Source organism: Vipera ursinii, assembly GCF_947247035.1.
Source record: "Vipera ursinii genome assembly, chromosome: 3".
NCBI lineage: Eukaryota > Metazoa > Chordata > Lepidosauria > Squamata > Viperidae > Vipera > Vipera ursinii.
Genome location: NC_139516.1, coordinates 8457182 through 8468929, shown reverse-complemented (window position 1 = coordinate 8468929; position 11748 = coordinate 8457182). Strand labels below are relative to the sequence as shown.

At 43.7% G+C, this 11748-nt stretch overlaps 1 protein-coding gene across 3 annotated transcripts in view; it reads left to right on the top strand.

The window, feature by feature from the left end:
* Nucleotides 1-5568: 5568 nt before the first annotated feature.
* The window catches only part of LOC310639325 (neurotensin receptor type 1-like), a 118201-nt gene continuing 112021 nt past the window's right edge, over nucleotides 5569-11748 (top strand). The window contains exons 1-2 of one of the 3 annotated variants that reach the window (XM_083360961.1): nucleotides 5569-7756; nucleotides 9036-9276. In XM_083360961.1, coding sequence (XP_083217087.1) covers nucleotides 6860-7756; nucleotides 9036-9140 — 1002 coding nt within the window. In that variant the 5' untranslated portion in view covers nucleotides 5569-6859 and the 3' untranslated portion in view covers nucleotides 9141-9276. Of the gene's footprint in view, nucleotides 7757-9035; nucleotides 9277-11748 lie in introns of those variants that run through there. The other 2 variants (XM_083360962.1, XM_083360963.1) reach the window with 2 other exon arrangements.

Here is an 11748-nt window from a genome sequence, read left to right as displayed (position 1 = left end):
CAGCCCCTGAGATGTTGGGACACTGCTATCATGTCTCCTCTAGCCCTTCTTGTCATTAAACTAGACGTAGCCAATTCCTGCAACCAGTCTTCCTATGTTTTATCCTCCACCCCTCTAATCTCCTTTGTTGCTCTTCTCTCCATTCTTTCCAGAGTCTCGACATCTTTTTTCTGATATGGTGACCAAACTGGATGCAATATTCCAAGTGTGGTTTTACTGAAGCTTTGCAAATTGGTGCTTAATACTTCACGTGATCTTGATTCTATCCCTCTGTAATATATTTGCATGTTGTTTGTTTGAATATACAAGAAACACATCACCATCCCTCCATACACGAACCATGATGCAACAACAACAACAAAAAAAACAGGCTTTGGAGTAATGGAGAAAACCTGCTGGTTTCAAAGTGCATTGATATGATTTAACCTCATTGTCATCCACTGATGTTGTTATGTAAATGACATCAATGATATTTATTTGGCTTTAAGAGACCTTAGATTTTAACCAACATCCTGTCTGTTGCCAAGAAAACTTCACAGACTTATTCAGGGAGTCATAAAAGAGGAGATGATGACTAACCCCATAGAAACAGACACATAAAAAAGTCAAAAATCTAGAACATATAGAATAATAGAGCTGGAAGGGACCTTGGAGATCTTCTAGTCTAATCCTTGGTCAACCTTTGGTCAAATGGTTGTCCAGTCTCTTTTTGAAAGCCTCCAGTGATGGAGCACCCACAACTTCTGAAGCCAAGTTGGTTGATCGTTCTCACCATTAGGAATTTTCTCCTTATTTCTAAATTGCTTCTCCCCTTGGTTAGTTTCCATCCATTGTTTCTCGTCTTGCCTTTTAGTGCTTTCTAAAATATTTTCAACTCCTCGTCTTTGTAGGAGCCCCTCAAATATTGGAACTTTCGTATCATGTCACCCCTAGTCCTTCATTTCATTAAGCCAGACATATCCAGTTCCTGCAAGCGTTCATCATGTTTTAGCCTCCAGTCCCCTAATCATCCTTGTTGCTGTTCTCTGCACTCTTTCCAGAATCTCAACATCTTTTTTTTTATACTTTGGTGACCAGAACTGGAGGCAAAATTCCAAGTGTAGCTTTACTAAGGCTTTGTAAAGCGGAACTAGAACTTCACGTAATCTTGATTCTATTCCTCTATTAATGCAATAAATAACTACATCAATAAATAAGCTATCTATTTCATAACTAAACTATAAAAAAAGCTCATCAAGGCTAAACAAGCTTAAAGCATGTTGAACAAAGGCAACCGTTAATCTCTATCTGACCTGATTAAACCAGCTGTGTTAATAATGATCCGCACACGCACACACAAAAGCTCTGCATTTTTTCTTCAACAGAATCTCCCAGTCTACATTGCCAGATTCCAAGCTATAGCTTGACACTGAAAGACATGAATCAATAATTGAATTATACCATCGCTCCTTTGCATTGTGCATTGAACTGACACCCCGTTTGCATAAACACACTACATCGCCAAAATAAAACAAAAAGATTTTGTTTTGGCAGATAAAGGAAATCCTCTGTGAATCATCTCTTGATGTTCCCTTCCACTCTTGTCTCTGAAAAATAGCAATGCTAATGAAAACACTCTCTCCTCCACAAAATTTCACCCTGCACAGAATCTCTGCTGGTTTGAGTACATTATTTTTTTTCCCTCCCAGCTTTTCTCCAAGTTGCCAACAGAGTTAGAGAAAAGCAAAGGTCCCTTCTGAAAAGCGGCCAAAGGGAAATCGACAGTGATTAATTAATTGGCTGTGATGCATCTTTACTGCCAATGCTGTTGAGATACTTACACAATGCCCTGTGGGCGTGCCTTCTGTCTTTGGCATCACCTCTGCACAGAATCTTCTGCCAGACAGTTTGCAATGAGCCAAGTCGTCCAAGTGGACTGTTTACACACCCCCTACTACAGCCTTTGATTTCAAACAGATGTGAAATGTGGCTTTTTATTACAATCCAAACACAGCAGCCAAGGGGATAACAGCTGTGGCCTTCTTGGACATACCCTGACATGTTCAACCTTTATTTTATTTATTTATTTTGTTCAGAGCCTACTTTTGTTGCTTTTATAAATAACTCAAGGTGGTGAACGTACCTAACATTCCTTCCTTCTTCTATATTTCCCACAACAACAATCACCTGAGGTGGGCTGGGCTAAGAGAGAGGGACTGGTCCAAAGTCACCCAATTGGCTTTCATGACTAAAGCAGGACTAGAACTCACAATCTCCTGGTGACTGGCCCAAAGTCACCCAGCTGGCTTTCATTCCTAAGGTGGGACTAGAACTCCCAGTTTCATGGTGATTGGCCTAAAGCCATCCAACTGGCTTTCATTCTTAAGGCAGAACTAGACTTCACAGTCTCCTAGTGATTGGCCCAAAGTCACCCAGCTGGCTTTCATTCCTAAGGTGGGACTAGAACTCCCAGTTTCATGGTGATTGACCCAAAGCCACCCAGCTGGCTTTCATTCTTAAGGCAGAACTAGACTTCACAGTCTCCAAGTGATTGGCCCAAAGTCACCCAGCTGGCTTTCACGCCTAAGGCAGGACTAGAAGTCCCAGTTTCCTGGTTTCTAGCCTGATACACTGGACCAAACTGGCTCTCATTTCTTATTTCTGCACTATCTCTGTAGCCATTTTCTACTAGGCTCTAAAACTGTAAGAAGGAATTATCCGATTCATTTTGTAATCCTGGTACTGTAGCAACCAAATATTATAATCATCATCATCATCATCATCACCATCTGCAAGTGGACTGCCTGGTAAACTGCTGCAAGAAGATCGCACAGACTGACTACAAGCAGCGGCATGACAAAGTAGCAACAATGGTGCATTGGAAGATCTGCAAGAAATATCATTTGCCTTTAAGCAAGAACTGGTGGGATCATAAAATAGAGAAAGTCATAGAAAATGATAAAGTTAAACTGCTCTGGGACTTCAGAATTCAAACAGACAAGCACCTGCAACATAACACCCCGGACTTAACAATTGTCGATAAGAAAGACAAAAAAGTCTGGATAGTGGACGCGGCAGTGCCTGGAGACAGCAGAATAGACAAGAAAGAACTGGAGAAGATAACAAAATACAAAGACCTACAAATAGAAATAGAAAGACTGTGGCAAAGGCAAGCAAGGGTAGTACCAATAGGAATAGACTCCTTGGGTGCAATCCCAAAACAACTGGAACACCATTTGAACACCATTGGCATTGACAAATTCTCCATTAGTCAATTGCAAAAGGCGGCCTCACTAGGAACTGCTTCCATCCTGTGACGATATCTGTAATACCATCAAACATCCACACCTGCCTATCCCAGGTCCTTCCATCTCTCTCTCTCTCTCTCTCTCTCTCTCTCTCTCTCTCTCTCTCTCTCTCTCTCTCTCTCTCTCTCTCTCTCTCTCTCTCTCTCTCTCTCCTCCTTTCCTAATGGATTGTTTGAAGATGCTAGTGACCCAAACATAGGTCAGATCATTACCACTTCTGGTCTAGACATCAAAAAGTTGATGATCTTTGCCTAATTTTGCTGTTCTGTCCTAGATTGTTATTAAAAAAAAATAGAAAGGAGTTGTATTCAATTTACAATTCACCTTTAAAACATTCCCAAAGAAATGCACAAGGCAATGCTATTACAATAAAGGTATGAATAAACAGATGCAGATTAAATAAAACACTTGGAACAGTAATTCCTTTTAAAGTTATTTTTCAATTTTAAAACAGTTACTTGATTGGAAGGATAAAAAGCCCAGCATTACTGATCACTCAGACTAAATAAATATCTTTTGAAAAAGATGTCATTGTTGGGCTTCAATTCTGGAAAAAAGCTTTTTTGGATAGTGCTTTGTAATGGGTGGCAATCCAGATTTGCAGAATAATACAATAGAATAGAGCGGGAAGGGACCTTAGAGGTCTTCTAGTCCAGTCCGCCACACAAGCAGGAAACTTTATACCATTTCAGACAAATGAATGTCCAGTCTCTTTTTGAAAGCCTTCAGTGCTGGAACACCCACAACTTCTGGAGGCAAGGCATTCCACTGATTAATTGTTCTCACTGTCAGGAAATGTCTCCTTAATTTTAGGTTGCTTCTCTCCTTGATTAGTTCCATCTTTTTCATAGTTTGTGTTGGTTGTGCTGCCATGGATTGTGTGTCTGCACACATCCCGCATCTCACAGTCTGTACACACAGCGAACATTGTGGCAACAACAGAGAAGTGATTTGCCATTGTCTTCTTCCAAGATATTTTTTTTTCTATTTCCTAGTTTAACCTCCAGCTTTGACAGAGGATGGTGGTCCCCCACCCAAGTCCTTGCCAGCCCTTAGCTTAGCTTCTTAAACCCATAAACTGGACCAGTTTTTGTCACCTGCCTATCCATGCATATATTACTTATCCAGTTTAGCTTCTTTAAGGTGATAAACGCCTGTTGTTCTAATACAGGTAGTCCTTAACTTACAACTGTTCCTTTAGCAAATGACTCCTGGTGACTGGCTCAAAGTCAACCAGCTGGCTTTCATGGCTAAGGTAGCACTAGAACTCACAGTCTCCTGGTGAATGGTCCAAAGTCACCTGGCTGGCTTTCATGGCTATGGCAGGACTAGAACTCACAGTCTCCCGGTGAATGGCCTAAAGTCACCCAGCTGGCTTTCATGTTTAAACAGGACTAGAACTCCCCGTCTTCTAGCTTGATGCCTTAACCACTATACCAAACTGGCTCTCTTGCTAAAATTAGGTCTGCAAATACATCCCACACAAAAATATCACATAAAGGGTGGAGAGTTGAAAGTATTTAAAAAAAAATCAAAAGCCATGCAGTATGGTTACTGCATATAGAACGAGGCTGTTCAAGAGACAGGAGATATCAATTTTAAATGTTTAAAATGCATTTTTTGGGGGTGGGGCAGCTCATAGGATTCTGCACCAAGGAATCTTGTATACCAGCACTGACCTATTTTTAGGTCTCTGTAAAGCTGCTGGTTTTTATTCTTCGATTTATATCATATAGTTTAATACATTCTCTAGGGAACGACAACTGTGGGCAGCTTGGAAGTTTGGTAAAGAAATTAATAGCGAGTTTATGTCAGGTTCAACATTTCAACCAAGGACTTGTTGATTTGCAATTCAATTTATTTTCTTTCTGCCACTAAACAGCGTTATCAGCTAGAGAGTGAGTCTGCAACATTAATCCACTGAGTTTCTAAATCTGCTTCCATTTTCTAAAAGGATGGGAGGCTCCGGACCTGTTATCTTTCTGTGTGCAGTTGTGGGTGGGTGGGTGTGGATATGCTCACATGTGTGCACATACACAGCTCTTTCTTCACATGCAGGCGTGCACAAACATATGCACATATGTGACACTTTACGGAACCTGTTTATCTAAACATATTCCTATTCTAGCATGGAAAGGAATTTATTTAACAATTATTTATGAAAAAAATTCAGGTCTGCTAATTTTGCGTAAGGCTGTAAGTGGTGGGGTACCTAACTAAAAATGTTATTTGTTTGTTTGTTTTTTGTCAGAGTCCAAGACCTCTCCCATCCATGCCAACAATGGCTTTGGTAAAAAGATGGCTGGCATACAATATACAAAATGCAGAATAAAAGAAGGGACCTTGGAGGTCTTCTAGTCCAACCCACTACTCAAACAGGAGACCCTATACCATTTCAGACAAGTGGTTATCCAGTGTCTTCTTAAAAGCCTCCAGTATTGGAACACCCATAACTTCTGAAAAGCAAGCCCTTCCATTAATTAATTGCTCTCACCGTTAGGAAATTTCTCCTTAATTCTAGGCTGCTTCTCTCCTTGATTAATTTCTATCCATTGCTTCTTGCCTTGCCTTCTAGTGCTTTGGAAAAAAGGTTGACCCCCATGTTCTTTGTGGCAGCCGCTTAAAATTTAAATAAATAAATAAATAAATAAATAAATAAATAAATAAATAAATAAATAGGAGGAGGAGGACGAGGAGGAGGAGGAGGAGGAGGAGGAGGAGGAGGAGGAGGAGGAGGAGAAGAAGAAGAAGAAGAAGAAGAAGAAGAAGAAGAAGAAGAAGAAGAAGAAGAAGAAGAAGAAGAAGAAGAAGAAGAAGATGATGATGATGATCAGGAGGAGGAGGAGGAGGAGAAAAAGAAAGAAAGAGAAAGAGAGAAAGAAAGAGAAAAAGGGAAAGAGAGAGAGAGAAAGAAAAAAGAAAGGAAGGAAGGAAGGAAGGAAGGAAGGAAGGAAGGAAGGAAGGAAGGAAGGAAGGAAGGAAGGAAGGAAGGAAGGAATTAAGTAAATATGCTTTTCATATCACCATTGAATGACTCTGGTGGCTTACAATGTCAAAATCTGTAGTATCAAACAATTCGAAAATTAAAACATAAAAAAATAGGTTGAAATGAACACCATTACAAGAAGGAGGTGAATACAAAAGTCCAAATGCCTAAACCAGGTAGAGGTGGGATGGATAAATAGGGTTAAATAGGGACCATCTTTAAGGAAGAATTATATGTCCCTTTTTTGCAAACTGGATGGGCCTCCTTCATGCTTCTTTGCCCATTCTGGGGAACGAGGAGTGGAGGTGATTGACCTGCTAAAGCACATTATCGCAATTCCCATCTGGAGCGAATGGGAATTTGTGGCTTGCACAAAGAGCAAGGAGGTGGGGGAGAGAGAGAGAGAGAGAGAGAGTCGAGGGAAAGACACAGCCGCTGTTTGCAGAGTGAAGATGCATTTATCCTGAGAAGCGGCTGCTTGCAGCTTTCCGGCCCTGGTCTCAGCACGAGGGCAGCTTAAATCTGTTCCTCCCCTCCCTTGCACAGACACGGAGAGACTGGTCTGTAGGCTCCTCCTTTTTCTCCTATGAAACAACGAGTCAAGTTTCCTCTTTGGGTGCATAGTGGGAGGGTGGTGGGTTTTTTTTTCTTTTTTTCTTTTGCTTCACTCTGCCAAGCAGGAAGGTGCCAGTTGCGTCTCCCACACCGTCTCCGGCTTGAAAACAAGCTTGGACACCCGAAGGAACCACAGCACCTCTCCTTGGCTGCAGTCTTGGTGAGCCAAACCATGCATCTCAACACAACCTCTTCCCTCTACCAGCTGGGATACCTTGTGGGTGAGTTTCCTCTGCCCTCTGCTAATTCTGTCCTTCCTGAGGCGGTGAATCTCTCCAACAGCTCAGGACTTGGGTCCAGGCTACCCAACGAGGAGGACCTGGATGTGAACACGGACATCTACTCCAAGGTTATGGTGACTGTCATCTACCTGGCGCTCTTCTTGCTGGGGACCATCGGCAACTCCATCACCGCTTACACCCTCGTGAGGAAGAAGTCCCTGCAGAATCTCCAAAGCACTGTGCACTACCACCTGGCCAGCTTGGCGTTCTCCGACCTGCTCATCTTCCTCCTCTGCATGCCCATTGAACTCTACAACTTCATCTGGGTTCATCATCCCTGGGCTTTCGGCAACGACGTCTGCAAGGGCTACTACTTCCTGAGGGACGCTTGCACCTACGCGACGGCTCTCAACATCGCCAGCCTCAGCGTCGAGAGGTACATGGCCATCTGTCACCCTTTCAAAGCCAAGAGCATCATGTCCAGGAGCCGGACCAAAAAGTTCATCAGCTGCATCTGGGTGGCCTCCTTCTTGCTTGCCATCCCAATGATCTTAATCATGGGCGAGATCTACAGGATACCCCAAAATCCTGACACGCTGGTCTGCACCCAGATTGTGGATGATTCCACCCTGAAGATCGCCATCCAGGTGAGTCTCTTTACCAGCTTTCTTTTAGCTTAGGTTGAGTAGCTTGCCTCCATTGTGCCAGGTTTTAGCTGTAGGCAATGCCTACAATTCGGAGATTAGTTGATGGCTTTTAAAAAGAGAAAGAGAGAAGCAAACACAGGCAGAGAGTGGTTTTTCTATAAATCCGTAAGCTCTCCCTTGTCAGGACAGATGGCAGCAGATGCTTAAACACACACAGTGTCCCTATGTTGTTTGACAGTTTGGAATTCGTGCGTGCAGCTGGTCCCCGAAGACTTGAGCCAGCTCACTAAACTTTGCAAAACAACCCACTTCCATTTGTGTCGAGACTGTTTCACCCAGTGCAGTCTTTAGGAGAGCATGGGGAAGGGGCAAGAGATGAAAGGGACGTGCGTTGACAACACTTATTTCCAAATGGGTCAGTCCTACGGGAACAGGAACAATGTGCCAAAGTCTAAGACTGTCATTCAGTGTGTACACGGTTTGTAAAACCAGCCTTGCTGCTTTGTGTTGTAAGGAATACAGTAAGGTGCAAGCAGGGCTGAACATGAGTTGTTTTGGTGAAATCAGAATTGGGAGCCGCACAAAATGTGCAACCGCCTACATTGTACAAACCAACCAAATTGCACTGATTTCTCTTGTTTTTGTGTCACTCATTCTGTGAACTTTTACTCTCCTGTGAAAGAAGGAAAGAAAGAAGGAAAGGAAGGAAGGAAGGAAGGAAGGAAGGAAGGAAGGAAGGAAGGAAGGAAGGAAGGAAGGAAGGAAGGAAGGAAGGAAGGAAGCTGTGATCCACAACAGTTGACTGCTGACTTCAGGACAAAACAACCAGGAACATTTTTTCCCCCTGTTCATTAAACCAAATCTATAGTGATGGGATCCAAAAAATGTCAAAATATTTACAATCCCATGTTGCAATTGCTTTTTGAAAATAATCCAAAGAGGATGAAGAGATTTTCATTTGCCAGGGCAGTATCGAGAAGCATTTTGCTTGATAGCCCTCTTAGCATGTAATTCGTGACATTAAGAAGCAGAAAGTGTCTCCACCACAAATCCACGGAATAATTTGAAAGAGACATACCCTCCCTTGAAATTCGTTCCAGTAGTCCGTTTTGCTTATTCTTCCACATGTTTAAAGAATCCAGTTGAGTGCAGTAGAACGTCCGAGAAGCAATGCACGCAATTACACTGTTGTTCTCCAGTTTCCCCTTCCTTACTCACAACCCCAAATATCGCATTTTCTGGATGTTGAAAGATCCTCTTGTTTTATTCTCCTCCCTAGAAAACCTGCCAAAACAGGAAACAACGGCTTCAAGATGAGTGTGATAACTTTGAAGCGATGCCAAGAAGTAGATATCATTATTTATTTATTGCTAAATATTTATAAACCTCCCCAATCAATAAAGGTTCTAAACAGACACCTCAAAAAAAAAAAATAACTCCAAACAACAGAAATAGAAATAATTAACAAAACTATCATCAGATAGCCACCCACAAATTCCATGAGTTAAAGGCTTGCTAAAGTAACAGAGTTTAAAGGGTCTGCTGGAGTGGAGGTGGGGTTGGGCAGCGTGTTCTTCAAAGTAAGAACCTCTGTTGAGGAGGTCCATCCTAGGAGACAGCTCATAGCAGAATAACAGAATGACAGAGTTGGAAGGGACCTTGGAGGTCTTCTAGTCCAACCCCCTGCTCAGGCAGGAAATCCTATACCATTTCGGACAAATGGCTGTCCAGTCTCTTCTTAAAAACCTCCAGTGATGAAGCACCCACAATTTCTGAAGGCAAATCATTCCACTGATTAATTGTTCTCACTGTCAGGAAGTTTCTCCTTAATTCCAGGTTGCTACTCTCCTTGATTAGTTTCCATCTGTTGCTTCTTGTCCTGCCTTCAGATCCTTTGGAGAATAGCTTGACTCCCTCTTCTTTGGGGCAACCCCTGAGATATTGGAACACTGCTATCATGTCACCCCTAGTCCGTCTCTTCATTAAACTACTAGTTTACCAGTTCTTGCAACCTTGTTTTAATACGGTAGATTGTGACATATCCTGGTGCCTTATTTCATGGAGCTTTACAGGTGCAGTGTTCACAAAAACTGTTTATTCTGCATAAACAGGATATCCCAACTAATAGACATGCTGTTGCATTTTGTACCAGTGGTAACTTCTCACCACGCAGCTGCCTTGAGAGCCGGTAGTAAGAGTCCTATTAGGAGACAATCAAAATGTGAGTCACAATTGCAGCAAAGACTGCAGGGTGGTGATGGGTGTCCCAGCTACAGCTTGACCATTGTTTTCACCTGTCGCTCTGTCAGGAACTGTGAATCCAGAAGGAGCCCCAAATTACAGCTTTTTCATTGGAAATATATCCCTAAAAAGGCTTATTGAAAAGTCATGTTTCTTCCTGATCAGCAGCAATTCTGTCTTGGTATGTTTTAATCTAAATTATTTATTTATTTATTTATTCGGTTTATATACCGCCCTACTCCCAAAGGACTCAGGGCGGTTTACAAGGCAAAATTTAAAAACAATAAAATATAAAATTAAAATTAAATTAAATTAAGTCTAGCCGCAAAAATTAAAATCACAATTTAAAAACATTAAACCCCTCAGTCCAGAGCAGATAGCTCAAAGAGCCAGGTTTTTAGGTCCTGGCGAAATGAACGAAGGTCGGGGGCAGTCTGGAGTTCCGTTGGCAGTTGATTCCATAGGGTAGGCGCGCCCACAGAGAATGCCCTCCCCCTGGGGATCGCCCGTCGGCAATCCTTGACCGGCGGTACCCTGAGGAGGCCCTCCCTGTGGGAGCGCACAGGACGATGGGAAATTGACGCTGGCAGCAGGTGCTCCTTTAGATAATCTGGGCCCATGCCATTTAGGGCTTTACAGGTCATCACCAGCAGCTTGAATCTCACCCGGAGGGCAACTGGAAGCCAATGCAGCTCGCGGAGTAGAGGTGTTACATGGGAGTATCGGGAAACCCCCATCACAACTTGCGCGGCTGCATTCTGCACCAGCTGAAGCCTCCGAGTGGTCCTCAGGGACAGCCCCATGTAGAGAGCATTGCAGTAGTCTAAACGAGAGGTCACAAGCGCATGGGTGACTGTGCGTAGGGCATCTCGGTCCAGATAGGGCTGTAACTGGCACACCAGGCGAACCTGGGCAAAAGCCCCCCTGGCCACAGCTCCTATATGATCTTCCAAACTGAGCCATGAATCCAGGAGGACGCCCAAGTTGTGGGCCCTACCAATGGGGGGTAACACCTCACACCCCCCAATAGTTAACGATGGAAAAGATTGGTGAGTCTGAGATGCCGGTATGCACAGCCACTCAGTTTTGACAGGATTGAGACGAAGCCTGTTTCTCCCCATCCAAACCCGGACCGCCTCCAGGCAATGGGACATCATATCAAGGGCATCACTGGGTTGGTTCAGGGTAGAAAGAAAAAGCTGGGTATCATCAGCGTACTGATGATACCTCACCCCGAAACCACGAATGAGCTCACCCAGCGACTTCATGTAGATGTTGAACAGGAGGGGAGAGAGGACCGACCCCTGAGGAACTCCACAAACGAGAGGCCTCGGAGCGGACCTTTACCCTCCAGTCAACACCGACTGCGAGCAGCCCAGGAGGTAGGAGGAGAACCACTGTAAAACAGTGCCCCCCACTCCCAGCCCCCTGAGATGCCGCAGTAGGATACCATGGTCGATGGTATCAAAGCCGCTGAGAGGTCTAATAGGACTAGGACAGAGGAGCAACCCCTGTCCCGAGCCCAGCAGAGATCATTCACCAGTGCAACCAATGCCGTCTCCGTGCTGTACCCGGTCCTGAAGCCCAATTGGTATGGGTCCAGATAATCAGTTTCCTCCAGGAACAGAGGAAGCTGAAGTGCCACCACACTCTCAACCACCTTCGCAAGAAAGCGAAGGTTGGAGACCGGATGATAGTTGTTCAAAATAGCCGGCTCCAGGGCAGGCTTCTTGAGGAGGGGCCTCACCACT